Below are 17,130 nucleotides of genomic sequence, written 5' to 3' on the forward strand. Positions count from 1 at the left end.
GCAATTCTCCCGTCTCAGCCTCCCTAGTAGCTGGGACTATAGTCACACACCACCACGCCCAGCTAATTTTTGTATTTTTAGTAGAGACAGGGTTTCACCATATTGGTCAGGCTGGTCTTTAACTCCCGACCTCAGGTGATCCACCTGCCTCGGCCTCCCAAAGTGCTGGGATTATAGGCGTGAGCCACCGCGCCTGGACTGCTTGTTGTTTTCTACATCCTAAAGGGAACCAGAACTCTCCCAAAGCCTGCTTTTTAAATCCTAGCCCTGGCCGGGCGCGGTGGCGCATGCCTATAATCCCAGCACTTTGGGAGGCCGAGACGGGCGGATCACGAGGTCAGGAGATCGAGACCATCCTGGCTAACACGGTGAAACTCCGTCTCTACTAAAAATACAAAAAAAAGTTAGCCAGCCTAGTGGTGGGCACCTGTAGTCCCAGCTACTCGGAAGGCTGAGGCAGGAGAATGGCGTGAACCCAGGAGAAGGAGCTTGCAGTGAGCCGAGATCATGCCACTGCACTCCAGCCTGGGGGACAGAGGGAGACTCCTTCTCAAAAAAAAAAAAATTCCTAGCCCTACATTCCCTCCCAAGGAGTTTCAGATCTAAGATCTTGTTTACATTTCACCATGTGAGACAGGAAATCACTGCATCCCCTTTCTAGAACCTGCCTATCAAAAACAGGAGTCCAGAGAAATCAAATGTGCTCAGTACAGAGTGCTCAGAATCTAGCATGTTTCCTCACTGCAGAAAGTCATTTCTTGTGCTGCAGTTTCCCTGCTTGAAAACGTGGTCCCTCCTGGGAGCATTGCAAGGGTATTGGGGACACACGAGCAGCTGTGAAGCCCTTCTCTTTTGACGACTTTACCTCATCGGGTGGCTCCCCTGCAGAGAGGCCCAAGTAGTCCGTGTGCTTTGTCTCATGTGCCGTCGCACATTCCCGTGATACAGGAGCAGGTGGTGCTCTCTCCAGCCTTGAAACTGAGAGATGCAAGATGCCCGCAAGTGAAGTGCAGCCCCTGCCATCACTTGGCCCTGCCAGTCCCAAGTCCAGACTCTCTGACTCCAGCCCAGCCCCAACCTAGGCCACGCCACTGTGCTGTGTGCTAATTCTAAGGTCTCTGGGGGAAAAAACATCTCCACAGTCATTTGTCGAGAGTCTCAGCGATTCATTTTGTGACTCGATCCTGAAACATAAGACTGTTGGGTTTTACAGATAGAAACAATGTCCTAAATGGGATCCTGCTCCTTAGGAAGGCTTTAGTGCCTTGGTGTTGGAAGCGCGCCTGTGGCAGAGGCCCAGACTGAGGGCGTGATGTCTTTTTCTCTCCTATAGCTCTCGTCGGCGCCTGCGGTGGGAACTACTCAGCCATGTCTTCTGTGGTCTATTCCCCTGACTTCCCCGACACCTATGCTACGGGGAGAGTCTGCTACTGGACCATCCGTGTTCCGGGGGCCTCCCGCATCCACTTCAGCTTCCCCTTATTTGACATCAGGGACTCGGCGGACATGGTGGAGCTTCTGGATGGCTACACCCACCGTGTCCTAGCCCGCTTCCATGGGAGGAGCCGCCCACCTCTGTCCTTCAACGTCTCTCTGGACTTCGTCATCTTGTATTTCTTCTCTGATCGCATCAATCAGGCCCAAGGATTTGCTGTTTTATACCAAGGTAAGACATCCTTGCCTCCTTGGGGGTTCTTCAGGGCCCACGCACCTTGGGCTTCTCTTCTTCACCCTTGTGACTTGGGCAGTTCTTGCAGGGCATATTGGGCCTCAGGAACTACTGACTCAATTTGCAGATCACCCCGAGGCTGTGGCTCCTTTCCTGCCCCGATTTCATAACTCATTTATGTTTCATGAGACAGAAAAGAGGTGAAAACCTGTCAATTTGGCTATTTTAGTAGGTCTAATGACAGTTTTCATGGGAGGGTTAAAAGAATAAAAAACAGAATAACTAGAAGGAACAACTGAGATTGGGACAATTGGAAGGTTCTCAAAAGGTCATCTGGTCCGTCCTGCTTCCTCTAAACATCCTAGCTAATTCCAGAAGACTGGCTTGCCATCTTCAAACCCTGCTAGGATGGAGCCACACTCTCTGCCTCTGTAATGTGAGCACATGTGTGCTGGGCACATCTCTTTGCCAGGACACAAGAAACACAGAAGGTGTTTGAGACCTTGTCTTTGTCCTGGATAGCAAACCTCAAGAAGAGTTAAGGTAGTGTGTGCTCCAGGAGACCCATGGGAAGAGGCCCCCTCTGCAGGTGGGACAGTCTTGAGGAACAAGTAGCATTTGGATCAATAGGAAAAAAGAGAACCTTCCAGGCATAGGGAGCCATAGCTGCCAAGTGCAGGAGCAGAGAAACTGTAAACCATGCCCAGGTGTCTGAGATGAGACTAGCCACATTCTGTGAAGTTGACAGGTTCATCCTTCTGCCTCCTAAAGGGTGACAGCCTGACAGGTTCTGTTTTGGGGCTGGTGGGACCCACCCATGGAAGGAATCGCACCCAGAATTGAATCAGAGAAGAAGGCCTTTTCTTCATAACCCGTGCTCTCCTCCCGCACAGCTCTTTGTTGTCTCCATAGCCCTGTCCCCAGTTAATTGCTTTTTCTCTTCTAGCCGTCAAGGAAGAACTGCCACAGGAGAGGCCCGCTGTCAACCAGACGGTGGCCGAGGTGATCACAGAGCAGGCCAACCTCAGTGTCAGCGCTGCCCGGTCCTCCAAAGTCCTCTATGTCATCACCACCAGCCCCAGCCACCCACCTCAGACTGTCCCAGGTAGCAATTCCTGGGCGCCACCCATAGGGGCTGGAAGCCACACAGTTGAAGGTAGCGCTCTTGACAGTTATAAAGACAAAAGCACTTGGGTGTTTCTTATTAAGAGGCAGGTTGGGATACTGGCTCTGTGGCCTATAATCTGTCCTGGCTTTTGAGGGAAATTTTCTTATTAGCTTGGTTCCTTAGTCCTGAGGGAAAAGTGCTCACCTCCAAAGATTAAGCAAGTGTGCCTTTTGTACATTGTGACTAATCAGCTAATCCTGTATTTTCCCACATTGAGATTATCTTTCTAGAGCCCCACATTGAAACTCCCTAAATCCATTGGCATTTGCAAGAACTCCATTCATTCACTCACTGACTCATTCATTCAAAAGATATATGTGTTTCAGTGGTGCCAGGCACTGTTCTAGGTACTGGATTATAGAGTGAGCCAAACAAAATCCCTGCCCTTCTGTGGCGTATAAATTAGAGGAGAAAGACAGAAAGCAAAATAAAAATCAGATAATAATAAGAGAGAGCTATGAAGAAAAGTCATGCAGGACCAGGTGCAGTGGCTCACACCTGTAATCCCAGCACTTTGGGAGGCCGAGGCAGGAGGATTGCTTGAGGCCAGGAGTTCGGGACTAGCCTAAGCAACATAGGGAGACCCTTTCTCTACAAAAAATAAAAAAATTATCTGGGTGTGGTGGTGCACACTTGTGGTCCCAGCTACTTAGGAGGCTGAGGTGGGAGGATCGCTTGAGCCCAAGAGTTCAAGAATGCAGTGAGCTATGACTGCACCATTACACTCCAACCTGGGTGATAGAATGAGACGCTGTCTCAAAAAGAAAAGAAAAGAATAGAAAAATTAGCTGGGCACAGTGGCACATGCCTATAGCCTCAGCTACTCGGGAGGCTGAGGCAGGAGGACTGCTTGAGCCCAGGAGTTTGAGGATGCAGTGAGCCAAGGAAGTGATGCCTTTATGAGCTGGTAGAACTGGAAAGCACCCTCAGTGGTGACCTAGCCTGGAGGCTTTCAAACTGCCCTGGGCCCCTGCAGGACCCACCATAGAAGATCGGGGAGAAGGGCCTGTCCAGCACTTCCTGTGCGTCATTTGGCCGTGGAGCTCATAGGTAGCATCTCATAGGTCACACATCTCATTCCTCAGATGAGGAAACAGGCCCAAAGAGTTTACATAACTCCATCTGTGGTTACACAGTGGTCCCAGTGGCAGAGACAAAATGCATGTCATCCCTTTAGATTCTGAGTCCAATAGACTTTGGATCATCCTACCTGCCTCTCCCTGAGAGACTTGTAGAACAAAGGGAAGTATTCAGAACACCTGGGGCCCCATGCTTAGCCTGGGTCTCAGCTGCTCCTGAGGCTGGGTTTGCTGGCTGCCCTCCCACACCGGCCTGCAGGGAGCCCCTCAGCCAGACTTACTCACTTGGGTATTCCAGCCGACCTCCTTTTGAAAACCAACCATAAACAAGTCTGGTAAGCTCTGTCTTTTGCACTTGCAGGATGGACAGTCTATGGTCTGGCAACTCTCCTCATCCTCACAGTCACAGCCATTGTAGCAAAGATACTTCTGCACATCACATTCAAGTGAGTACAAGAGGGGGCTGCCCGATTCCAGGAAAGGGAAGGCTCAGAGTTCATTTTCTATGATGCTTCATCTGTCTGGGTACAACTGTAGAATGAGCACATGATGCCAAAGCCCTCAGTCCTAGGGAACGGAAGGCAGCAGACATTCCCCCTTCTCTCTAGAGTGAAATGTACAACTGGACAAATCCCATTAAGGTTTCAGGGATTTTGTTTGCTCTGTGTCCAAGGCATACAATTTCAAGGAGGATTGCAACACTCCTGGCTTAAAAAGCAAATGTGCTAGTCCCTTACGGAGATTTTTATGCAAGACTGAAGATAGCTAGGACGATGCTGTGCATACTTCCTGATGCCTTCTAGAAATTGAGAAACATCCTTAGGAAGAGAATTCTCACATTTTATTAACTACTGCTTAGTAGTTATTTTAAAACAGTTATTGAAGGAACTTATGGAAGCTTTATCATTCAATTCTGACCAATTTGGGTTAAAATATATTTCCTTCCCTTATTTTGCTACTCAAGTCTAACAGTTCCATCTTCCAGGAAAGGGGCGATTGTTCATGCTACTGATGTTTGTGTACTTAGAGGGGAGCTCGTTCTAATTTTTCCTAGACCCCTACTCTGTCTTTCCGGTGGTTTCTACTCCAGGCTCTTCTCATTTCACAGCCTCCCTGAAAATTTATGTACGTCCACTAAAAGCTGTCTTTTTCCTGACCGTCTCACTTGCCCTCTGCTACAGACTTCTTATACATTAAATGCGAGCTCTTCCATTGCCTTGTGAAGGCTGCCTTTGGCCACATTGGAACCCCTTTACATAGACACTTCCACCCTACACTTGAAATTTTTAGTGGAAATAATGTCCTCGTGTGTGTGTGTGTGTGTGTGTGTGTGTCTGTCTGTCTGTGTGTGTATGTGTGTGTGTGTGTCTGTGTCTGTGTGTGTGTGTATGTGTGTTTTAAAGTCACAATTCACATGTTCTGGGGAAGCCTCTCAGGCTCAGTCCTGACCACATCCCCTGTGGCAGCAAGAGAGCCCGATGCTTCCTATAGCGTCCAGCATCTGACAGCATGGCTGAGGCCCTAAAGTGCGTGCCTAACTCTCCTCTGACATCAGCTGCAACTTCCCTGCCAGGCAGCCGTGGGGGCTGAACAGAGTCCGGGCCAGCACCGGAGGCTAGACGGGTCTCTGCTTGAAGCAGAGAAGTTTTGTGTTTATCTTGTTTTAGCTAGGTGGGCTTCCAGGTAAATGGCATTTGAAGATAGTTCTTTTATTTAAAATAAAAGAATTTGAAAATTCATAATCTCTCAGGCTGGGCTTTTCCAGATTTGAAGAATTCTGCTAGTTAGAAAGTTCTTTGTTATTCTGATGCAGATGCTGCCCTGCTGCACTTGGCCTCAGCCCCTGATGCCCACAGGCCACATTTCAGCTGCACGCTAGTCCTTCAGATCTTTAGAGGTGGCTGTGAGGTCCTTCCCAAGACCTTGCCCCACCCCATTTCATAGATACAGTATCTCGTGAGATGGTAGGTTGTTTGGAGTGCGTTGTTCTAATCTATTGGAAAAAATATTTATCTGCTTGACAGATCCCATCGTGTTCCTGCTTCAGGGGACCTTAGGGATTGTCATCAACCAGGGACTTCGGGGGAAATTTGGAGCATTTTTTACAAGCCTTCCACTTCAATTTCCATCTTTAAGAAGAAACTCAAGGGTCAGAGTCAACAAGATGACCGCAATCCCCTTGTGAGTGACTAAAAACCCCACTGTGCTTAGGACTCGAGGTCCCTCTTTGAGCACAAGGCTGCCGTGGTCAACCTCTCCTGTGGTTCTTCTCTGACAGACTCTTCCCCTCCTCTCCCTCTGCCTCGGCCTCTTCGGGGACACCCTCCTCCTACAGACTAGGAAGAGGCGCCTTGCTGCCAGGGCAGGCAGAGCCTAGATTCCTCCTGCTTCATTGGTTGCACTTAGGAGAGAGACTCAAAGCCCTGGGGCCCGGCCCTCTCTGCATCTCTCTCTGATCTAGCTAGCAGTGGGGGTGTTAGGACAGTGAGGCTGAGATGACAGAGGTGGTCATGGCTGGCACAGGGCTCAGGTACATTCTAGATGGCTGTCAGGTGGTGGGTAGGTTAAGTTACATTGAATTTTTCTTGCTTCTTCTCTATTTTTGTCCACACACAAATCAGTTTCTCCTGGTCTTTATGGCTTGGAACAGGGCCAGACAAGGAGAACTCTCAGGTACTCTTGGGAGTTGGTCTGGTCCCATACAAGTGCGGACTCCTGGACATTAGCGAGGTGTAAAGAGGGTGGTGTCTGTGCTGCCCCGGCAGCTTTGCTCTCCAGATGCTGGACTAGGGTGGGCCTCCTCCAGCCTGGGAGGGTCTGAGAATAAGATCTAGTGACCCCCATTTATATCAAACCTGATACCTTACACATGGGCTTCTTTCTAGATTCTTCTTTCCATAGCTCATGGAGCTGCAGGGAAAGCTTTAAGAGCTTTGGTCATATAAAACATCCATTCAGCCGGGCACGATGGCTCACGCCTGTAATCCCAGCAGTTTGGGAGGCTGAGGCAGGCAGATCACCTGAGGTCAGGAGTTCGAGACCAGCCTGGCCAACATGGTGAAACCCCGTCTCTACTAAAAGTATAAAAATTAGTCAGGCGTGGTGGCAGGCGCCTGTAATCCCAGCTACTCAGAAGGCTGAGGCAGAAGAATAGCTTGAACCTAGGAGGTGGAGGTTGTAGTGAGCCAAGATCGTACCACTGCACTCCAGCCTGGGTGACAAGAGTGAGACTCTGTCTCAAAAAAACAAAACACAAACAAAGAAAATCCATTCATTTACTCATGCAATAAATTCTCCTGCAAGCTTTTATGGGCACTCAATAAGTACTCAGGATTAGATTTATCAGCCTTGCCTCTGAGCAGCTCATGGTCCTATGGAACCTGAGCCAGGCCTCAGTCTCTCCATGATTGGCTCAGCTAACTCTCAGTTCAGAGCGGAGAGTATCAGTCTTTTTTTTTTTTTTTTTTTTTAGACGGAGTCTTGCTCTGTCGCCCAGGGTGGAGTGCAGTGGCGCGATCTCGGCTCACTGCAAGCTCCACCTCCCGGGTTCACGCCATTCTCCTGCCTCAGCCTCCCGAGTAGCTGGGACTACAGGCGCCCACCAACACGCCCGGCTAATTTTTTGTATTTTTAGTAGAGACGGGGTTTCACCGTGTTAGCCTGGATGGTCTCGATCTCCTGACCTCGTGATCCGCCCGCCTCGGCCTCCCAAAGTGCTGGGATTACAGGCTTGAGCCACCGCGCCCGGCCGTGAGAGTATCAGTCTTGTGTTTTTGCCCTTAGGCAGCACTATATGAGACATGGGGCCTGTGGTCCTTCCTTCTGGTGTCCCCCTGTTAAAAGATAAAAAACACCCCAAGGGCTGGGCACGGTGGCTCACGCCTGTAATTCCAGCACTTTGGGAGGCCGAGGCGGGCGGATCACGAGGTCAGGTGAGCGAAACCATCCTGGCTAAGGTGGTGAAACCCCGTTTCTACTAAAAATACAAAAAATTATCCGGGCATGGTGGCGGGCGCCTGTAGTCCCAGCTACTCGGGAGGCTGAGGCAGGAGAATGGCGTGAACCTGGGAGGTGGAGCTTGCAGTGAGCAGAGATCACGCCACTGCACTCCAGCCTGGGCGACAGTGCGAGACTAAGTCTCAAAAAAAAAAAAAAAACCCCAAGGGCCATCCGTGCTCTCTGCCTCTCCTGTGGGGACCAAGTGGGGTTAGAAATGGCTCAGTGGGGAAGGAGAGCGCTCTTGTCCCCAGTGCCATGCCACCCTGTCCCTTAGATAGGGAGTGGGCTGCAGAGATTGGTGCCAGGAGAGGGTGGGTTTGGGAATTGGAGCTCCTCCAAGGAGCTCCTCTTAAGATTGAGTGCTGCAGCTGTAGTGGCTGCTGGTTGGGAGAGTAAGTGCCATCACTGATTTAAAAGTCGTTGCCATCTGGAAGCAGGCTTTGTCAACAGCAGCTGAGAAAAGCAGCCTGTGCCTCTGCTGGCCAAGCCTAGGCCCTCGTCAGAGTGTGCCTCTCCCCAAGGCACCCGGGCCTGGGTGATTGTTGCGCCTCTGGCCTTGGCATTTCCTCTTTGCAGCACTTTGCCTACCTCCCCTAAGCCCTGAGCCACTGCCTGCTGGGGCTCCTACTGAGGTTCTGGCAACACCTCTGCACCTGCCGCCCCTGGGGAGAAAGAGGGCCACACGGGAAGTGTCTGCAGGGAGAGGTGACACTTGGCAGCCTGAGTTCGGGAGAGGTGCTCAGAGCTTCAGGCAGAGGGGCCTTCAGAGGAGGGAAACGGAGCAATGTGTCACAGGCAGGCAGGGCCAGGACTGCCACCCTAGGCCCTGTGGGAGGCCTGCTGAGAGAACAGAGCTGCTCGGTGCAGCCTTCAGGCTTTGATCTGGAAAGAGCAGCTGTCCACAGGCCTCTGTCTCCAAGAGGCCTGTCACACAGGAGGACCGCTGGAAACATACCAACACGTGCAGTCTCCTCTCCAACCTATTCATGCTGTTTGTGGAATCTCTCTCAAACACAAGTGTCAGGTGTGTGTCGTCCCAACGGGTCCTGTGCTGTGAATAGATCCATGTGCAGCACAAAGGGAATGTGGCACATGGCCCCAGAAAGAGTTCACCCGGCCAGGGGGCAGTTGTTCAGTTGCCTGAGGGTTTACACTGACCACTGGCCTCTGGGGTGTCCTGCAGACCAAATGCCCACCTTGCCCTCCTCACATCTCAGTCAGGGGAGGCCATGCCGGAAGCCAATATGCTGTCAGAGCCTGCAGCGGGGGCAGCGCTTCCTCGGAGGGCCTGGGAGGTGCTGGGGATGCCCCAGCGCTTCTCTTCCTGCCTGGCCCTGGCATGGCCCAGCGCCTCTAGGATGAACTTACGATCCGTGGAACAGCCCCGGGAAACCCAAGCCTGGCTCAGGACAGCGTACGGGCAGGAGGGCTGTAAATCATCCCAGGCTAAGCCTCCATGGGCACTGGGTCCTGCTGCAGCCTGGCTATGGGCTCAGTTAGAACTAGGTAGAAAGTCAGCGACACCCCACAGAAGGCCACTGCGGCTAAGTAAACACCTGAGAAAGAAACTGCTCCAGAAGAGATGACGTGGGCTTCCAGGAGCACGGAGGAGGTGGCACTTGAACTTTTAGGAAACTCCTTATATGAGATAAAGTGGGGGTTGGAGGTGGCGAGAAGAGGGTAACCCTGGGAAAGTCAACGTCAGAACCCATGGCAGAAGACTGTGGGAGAGGCAGGGGAGGGGCTTTGAGGACCACTGTGGATGGAGCTCTGAGAGCACCCTGGCCAAAGCCTCTCCTGAGGTGACAGAGCGTGGGAGGAGGCTGCACTGGGCCTGCGTGCCATCCTCACCCCTGTCCCCCGCTGGCGCCAGGCCCTGCCTTCTTGGTACATGTGCCAACAGGAGAGCCCTCACCAGCCAATCTTGTCACTCTCCGTGGTGACGGTGCCTTGGCCAGCTGTGGCCCCTAGTTTCTAGCAGTGTTTCTCAGTGTCCTTGGCCTTCTGAGAAGGCAGGCGGGAGGCACACAGTGCCCTGTTCTTCCCCATTTGTCCAGCTGCTTGCAAAGCAGAGAATGGGTAGGAATGAACCCGAGTGCCTTCACCAGCCCTGTCCCCCACGTCAGGACAGGCTTGAGGCCTCTCTGGGCATGAGCGAGGAAACCAGGCTGCTCTAACTTCTGAAGAGTGGGCTCTGGCTCAAGACTCCAATCGGCCAGAAGCCCACAGAGATCAAAGCACTAGCAAGTTCAGCTGTCCTGGCCCTCGGGCAGAACCCACGGGCATGCCTGGGTGCGGCTCCACCCACATGCCCCACTGTCAGCCCAGGCAGGAGCCTTCCTGGCAGGGCTCAGGATCTGCCTGCAGCCCAGCCAGGCCATCACCCAGCCCCAGTGCATCCTGGCACTGCACACTTACTCTTCACAAGCACTTATACGCAGGTGGCCTCCGAGACCCTGCCTCCCTGGTCTGCTGAGGCCAGGCCAGGTCTCCCACGGAGCCGGGCAGCTCCCCACCCCGCCACCTGGCACCGTTAGGTTTCAGATCTCCTGTGTGGTGTTTGATGTCGGCTTTTGTTCCTACCTTGGGAGTTTGGATTGTTTCCTCTGGTGTCTTTGTTTACCTTCCTCACTGTTCTACCTCCTGGCCAGGTCTCAGCTTAGCTTCCCTGGTGTGGGGTGTTTTTCAAGCCTTCCAGCCACAGCTGTCCCCGCTCAGGCTGGATGGCTCAGGGGTGACAGGGCTTCACCCTCTGCCTGCAGACCCCTGGTGGGCACATCTCACAGGCTCCCGTCTTGCGAATTGGGTTCGGAGGCAGAAGTGGGGTGTGGAGGAAAGTCAGAGGGAAATCTGCTTCAGAAAGGAAGGGTCTTTAGACAGGAAGACTGGAGGCCCTTCCCCACCCGCACGGGAGCTGCCATGGTGGGGCTCATGCACGCCAAGACCTTCCCACATCCAAACTCAGCTTCCAGCAGGGATTCTGACTTTGGATGACAAGGCTTTATGTGTAGATATGCTCTTAATATGCAACTTTGAGAATAAAATAGAAACATCATGTATTTTAAAATATAAGATGAAGTGTGACACACTGTATACAATTTAATATATATTTTTAGGATTTTGTTATTTAAGAAAATGGAATGTAATGGTACTTTTACAAAAGAGAAAAAATGTTATTTTTACTTCCTGGAAAAAATAAATATTCTCATTGTTGTAGAAAGAGTGATGGGCCCTACACTGTCATTTCTATGGGAGTTCCCCAGAGACCGTGGGACGAGCGGAGGGTGTCTGTGGTGGGATTCTTACCTTCCCTTGGGTGCCAGTCCTCGCCTTTTGCTTGCTTTTCCCTAGTAGTGCCTCCAAATTTCTTCCAGTCTTGTCACGGCTTTGACCCACAGCTGACCTTCAGCTGGTAAGATCTGAAAGTTTAGGTATTCCAAAACCATTGCACTGCAGCCCACATCCAAGGAGCGTCAGGGCAGAGCACAGAGATCTGGGCTTGAGCCGGCCTAGAGTCAGTCCCTTGACTCCTCAGCCTCAGCTTCCCCATCTGAAAAGGGTAATGGAATCTATTCCTCAGGAGGCTATGGAGGCTATGTTTTGACAACATGCATCTAAAGTGCTTATGTAATTATTATCCCAGGTGGAATTGACCTTGCCTCTCACAGCAACCAGTTCTTCCTCTCCACCCCCTTCTTGCCCCACCCTTTCCTTCTTAGGAAGGAAAGAAGCTAATAGAAGCTCCATGTATGAGCTGCCCACTCTGCGCCAGACACTCTGCTGGCAGACACTGTGCACATCCTACAACTCTTCACCACGGGTACCACTTTCCCTCTTTGGCAGATGAGACAGCTGAGGCATGGAGAGGCTACGGGGGACAGTAGCTGGGAGCACAGCCCTGGAGGATTCAGTTTCCTCCATTCCTTCTCTGTGAGGCCAGTGAGGGTAAAACAGGGAGGCTTTGAAGGGTTTCAGCGAAGTGACATCAGATTCCCAGTTTAGAAAGCATTCCTCCTTGCATCTGGGAAAACAGATCCGAGCGGGGTAAGACTGAAGGCAAGGAAACCAGTCAGGAGACTCTACAGGCCCAGCCAGGAGATGCTGAGGGCATGCCTGGGCCCCCAAGCCAGTGCTGCGGAGAGAGATGCTGACTGCACTCCCAGGGCAGGGGCATGTGCATGGGGCTGGGTAGCTCAGGCTCACATCCCAGTTTCACTGTTCACCATGTGACCTGGGGTGAGTAACATGGCCCTGTGTACCTGTTTTCTCACCTGTCAAATGGAGACAGTTATAGTACCTGCCTTTGTGAGGCATTGGGCTGTATGAATTATTATTACTTGCAGTATGTTTTCCATCAAAGGTAGATGTTCCTTTCATTCTAGAATAGAGGTGGGGGTTAAGAACGAGGAGGTGTCTGGGATGGTGCTCCTGTACCTGACATGGGTGCCTGAGCAGAGAGAGGGGCCATTCTTCGACGTAAGGAATGTAAAAGGTGCCAGGTGTGAGAGGAAACCTGATGAGTTCCTTTTGGGCTAAGTCCACTGTGGTCCCTGTGGGACACTGAGGCACAGCTGTCCGGCAGGCATTGGACAGAGAGCCTGAGCCCCCCACAAGGAGCACAAGGCTCTGCACAACCCAAGGAAACATGGGCACAGGCAGCACCCTCAGGGTGAGTGTTGGGGCCACCCCTCAGAAGGCTATGGAGGAGAGTGTCCTGGGATGCACTGAGGCAGTGAGGGAGCGCCTGGCAGAACCAGGGTGGGCAGGGGTAGGACAGGAGACAAGGACTCCCCTGGAAGCCAAAGAACCTATGGGCAAAGCTTTTTTTTTTTTTTTTTTTTGAGATGGAGTTTTGCTCGTCACCTAGGATGGAGTACGGTGGTGCAATCTCTGTTCACTGCAACCTCCGCCTCCCGGGTTCAAGCAATTCTCCTGCCTCAGCCTCCCAGAGTAGCTGGAATTACAGGCGCCCGCCACCATGCCCAGCTAATTTTTGTATTTTTAGTAGAGATGGGGTTTCACCATGTTGGCCAGGCTGGTCTCAAACTCCTGACCTCAGGTGATCCGCCCGCCTCGGCCTCCCAAAGTGCTGGGATTACAGGTGTGAGCCACTGCGCCTGGTGAGCAAAGCTTCTAACCTGACCAGCACACACAGACTGCTCGTGCTTTGAGTCCCAGTTCCAGATTCTCAGGAGACAGCTTGGCCAGGTGAAGTCTCCCTCATCCAGCCAGTTTTTGCTAGGATAGTGTTTTCTGAGAAAAGAGGGCACAGGCCAGTCCAGCTAAAGAATATTACCACCGCAGACGTGGCTCTCGGTGGGATGCATTTGACCGCTTGCCTGGGAATCCCTACGTGCTCTGTTAAACTGCAGGTTCCCGGGCCCCACCCCAGACCTAGCACATCAGAATGCCTGGAAGCACTGCCTCGACATGGAGTCCGCGCCCTTCACTTCACTACTGTCCCCTCCCTGGCTAACTTCTGCCTCCACCCTGCAGCCAGCCCCAGTGCTGCCACGGCTGTTGCAACATAATGGCACCTTTTTTTTTTTTTTTTTTTTTTTAGACGGAGTCTCGCTCTGTCTCCAGGCTGGAGTGCAGTGGCGCAATCTCGGCTCACTGCAACCTCTGCCTCCTGGGTTCAAGCGATTCTCCTGCCTCAGCCTCCCGAGTAGCTGGAACTACAGGCACGCACCACCACGCCCAGCTAATTTTTGTATTTTTAGTAGAGACGGAGTTTCACCATGTTGGCCAGGATGGTCTCGATCTCTTGACCTGGTGATCTGCCCACCTCGCCCTCCCAAAGTGCTGGTATTACAGGCGTGAGCCACCATGCCCGACCCGTGATGGCCCCTTTAAAGGTCAGCTTCACTTGACTGTTTATCTTCACTGGGCTTTCCTTCTCTCTCCTGGAAGCTCTTTCCTTCCATGAAGGAAAATATTTTTAATGGCAGGAAATGGCTGGTGGAAAACAAACGGGGTGGCCTTGCTGGTGAATTTCTTAGGGACAAATTACGCTGCAACAGAAAAATAAAATAAATGCAGCCAGAATGTGCAACTGTCCCCCCTGAAGAACCCCTCTGGGATTATGGGACAATGAGGCCAGGATGAGACCCTCAAACCCTTTTGAGTGGACTCTGGGGACCACTGACCTTGCCCTGTGTTCTCCCGAACCTGAGAGACGCAGATATTGGAGAATCCACCACCCGGGAGCCAGCACCAGGGCAGCACCAGCCCCATCCTTTGTCAGGCAGTCAAAGGCTCTTCTTCCTGTGAAGGGGAATGGGGCTGGACAAGGGTGACCTTGTCTCCAGGCTTGGAAGTCACATGACCATCTTCTTTCCCCTCTGGGCCATGCGTGCCTGAAACTGCAGACAGTCTCTGGGACTCAGAGAACTGGGAAGCTTTTGTTCCTCTGTGGCGAGGTCGGGTCCCGATGGGGGATTGTTTTTGCTCAGCTGAAAGGGACACTTTAGGGATAGAATATTTCAACCTTAAGAAGCAGCAACATTTGCTTGTAGCTGGAAGTCTTCATTTCTGGTCTCCAGCTGTTGTCTGGAGCCAGCAGGCCTCCGCTGAATGGGCCTATGCCCAGCAACTGGGGGTGGGCAGTGCCTGCCAGACTGAACATGAACCAATCTGTGCAGGACGCCCATCTCCAGGACAGCCTGGCTGCAAGGACACCCTGTCCCCTCCCGATGGTGGTTGCTGGGCTTTGGAATAAACCTGTTAGCTCTGGGTGACTGAGCTGGGAAAAGGGGCTCCACAAGAAGCATTTTAGGGGGAAATTAGACCCAAGCTTGAGCTCCAGAGTAACCCCTCCGGGAGAAACACCAAACACTCGGAAACAGCCAGGGCTCTTGCAACAGTGAAGCTGCAGATCCCATTTATTTCCGTCTTAATAGCATTGTCTCTGTTCAAATGAGGTCACTGAACTTTTAAAAACTTCACTGAGGGTCGTGCTTCTTTGCATATTGATCATGTGAATCTTTAGTGGACTTGCCTTAGTTGCTGGTACCAAAGATAGAGATTAAGGGCCCTCAAGGGGTATTTAGACCTCAAATTCAGCCAAACACAGGGGCAGCTTTTCCTGGGTCTGAGTGAGCTGAGGAAAGCATTTTTGAATATGCAAGGACAATAAGATTAATAACCACTACCATCTCTGCAGTACCTATTGTGTACCAGACGCTGTGCCAAGTGGCCAACAGAGATTACTGAATTTGTCTTTGCCGCAACCCAACAAGGAAACTGAGGGTCAGAGAAGGGGTCCAGCCAGGGGCCGCCAAGGTTCGGACTCAGCCTGGGACCACTGGCTCCAAAGCTGGGGGTCTTCACTCCTGTTGAGCTGCAGGCCCCTCCAACACAGGCAGTGGGTGGGCCCCCCAATAGCTCATCTTCAAGGATACGGCCTCCAGAAAGCCCAGGGAAAGTGTGGATCGATTTTCCTGGGTCAAGGAAGGATCAAACCTTCACTTCTTTACCTATTTGATGACACAAACCCCTTTGAGAACCAGGGGTTGGATGGAGCCTCTCCCTGCAAAAAAGACCCCATCTGCCAAACTGCAGGGGTCCAGAGACCCCCTGCCCCCTGAAACCCTTCCATGGACCTCAGGTTTAGAATCTCTCCATTAAGCCATAAGCATGATTATTTGAAAGTTAAAATGAGGCCAGAAGGGATAATAGTAACAGTCATAATAATACGAATAACAGGATACATTTTACTGACCACCTGTTGTCAGGCATTTATGCCAGGGGTTGGCAAACATTTTCTGTAAAAGGCTAAATACTAAACATTTTAGACTTTGTAGGCCATACAGTCTCAGATCCATTGACCAAGAACCACAGGCCAGCCACTGAGACCCTCGATGACTCCAACAAGCCCTGGAGCCATCTAGGCAACTCCATGAGGAGTGAGGGGATGAGGGGCCACCAAGCTCCCCTTGTTATTAGCCACAGACAGTATGTAAACAAATGGTCACGGTTGTGTTCCCATAAAACTTCACGGACACCAAAACCTGAAGTTTATATAATGTTCACGTGTCATGAAATGCTACAAAATGCTATTCTTTTGATTTTTTCCCCCCAAAATTAAAAAGTGTAAAAACCGGCCAGGCATGATGTCTCATGCCTGTAATCTCAGCACTTTGGGAGGCTGAGGTGGGTGGATCACTTGATGTCGGGAGTTTGAGACTAGCCTGGCCAACATGGTGAAACCCTGTCTCTACTAAAAATATAAAAATTAGCCAGGTGTGGTAGCACGTGCCTGTAATCCCAGCTACTCGGGAGTCTGAGGCAGGAGAATCGCTTGAACCAGGGAGGTGGAGGTTGCTGTGAGCCGAGATTGTGCCATTGCACTCCAGCCTGGGAGACAGAGCAAGACTCTGTCTTAAAAAAAAAAAAAAAAAAGAAGCATAGGAGTCAGGATTTGAGCCCACTCCCAAGCCTGTTTGCTTTCCTAAGAGACAAGATGGGTGCATTTAAATTATGGAGGAAGAAAAGGTGACAGTGAAGCAGGAAGGAAGACCCAGGAGCAAGGGCAGTCCCCTGGGCACTGGGAATATCAGGCAGAGAGGCTCCATCCTCCTGCAGTCTTTGCTGAATGGTCTGCACTGCAGGGGAGGGCGGCTGGTTTCCTGAGCCATCCCTCCAACCCCCTGCAAGTGGCTCCAAGGACAGAGGCTCCAGATCCAGGACAGCTGGTGGCCTTCACATTGTTTTGCATCTCCCAGGTTCTCTTAATTATAACCAATTCACCACCCTCAGCAATTCCTTGTTCCCCTTTGCTAATACCGGTTGAGTTGTAACCATCAGCCGAACTCCCAGCCAAATGGGCTAAAATCACTTCCCTTTCCCATGTAGGGAGTCCTCCAGTCTCTTAGAAACTCGCCTTTCTTCTCAGTCCTGTGAGACGGGCGAGGCCTGCCCTTCTGTGCGCTGACTTACTGGGCTGGGATCTGCCCTAGCGGGAGACAGAATCTGCTCAACTTTCTCCAGCTCCTCCCTGCCCCTTGCATCCCCCCCCCCGACTCTCCCCCCAACCCCTCCTGCTGACTCTTGGGGCTCTGGCACACTGCCTGCCAAGCACAACCTTTCCTTTTTTTCTCTCTCGAAAGACAGGGTCTCACTCTGTCGCCCAGGCTGGAGAGCAGTGGCACCGTCACAGGGTAAACTCCAAAACTGGGATTCAGCCTGGGACGCCACATGGGTTCCTGGCTTGA

The 17,130-nt window shown here is 51.8% G+C and overlaps 1 protein-coding gene and 1 pseudogene across 3 annotated transcripts in view; both read left to right on the forward strand.

The window, feature by feature from the left end:
• The window catches only part of KREMEN1 (kringle containing transmembrane protein 1), a 98,499-nt gene that overhangs the window by 63,338 nt on the left and 18,031 nt on the right, over positions 1-17,130 (forward strand). Inside the window, exons 6-9 of one of the 2 annotated variants that reach the window (XM_003258040.2) lie at positions 1,334-1,666; positions 2,616-2,825; positions 4,278-4,362; positions 5,941-6,097. In XM_003258040.2, coding sequence (XP_003258088.1) covers positions 1,334-1,666; positions 2,616-2,825; positions 4,278-4,362; positions 5,941-6,097 — 785 coding nt within the window. Of the gene's footprint in view, positions 1-1,333; positions 1,667-2,615; positions 2,826-4,277; positions 4,363-5,940; positions 6,534-17,130 lie in introns of those variants that run through there. The other variant, XM_012508212.1, reaches the window with a different exon arrangement.
• On the forward strand, positions 8,010-11,126 carry LOC101176461 (annotated as a pseudogene). Its single transcript, XR_178540.3, has one exon. The product of XR_178540.3 is annotated as an uncharacterized LOC101176461 (transcript).

This window comes from Nomascus leucogenys, chromosome 7b (assembly GCF_006542625.1).
Source record: "Nomascus leucogenys isolate Asia chromosome 7b, Asia_NLE_v1, whole genome shotgun sequence".
Lineage (NCBI taxonomy): Eukaryota > Metazoa > Chordata > Mammalia > Primates > Hylobatidae > Nomascus > Nomascus leucogenys.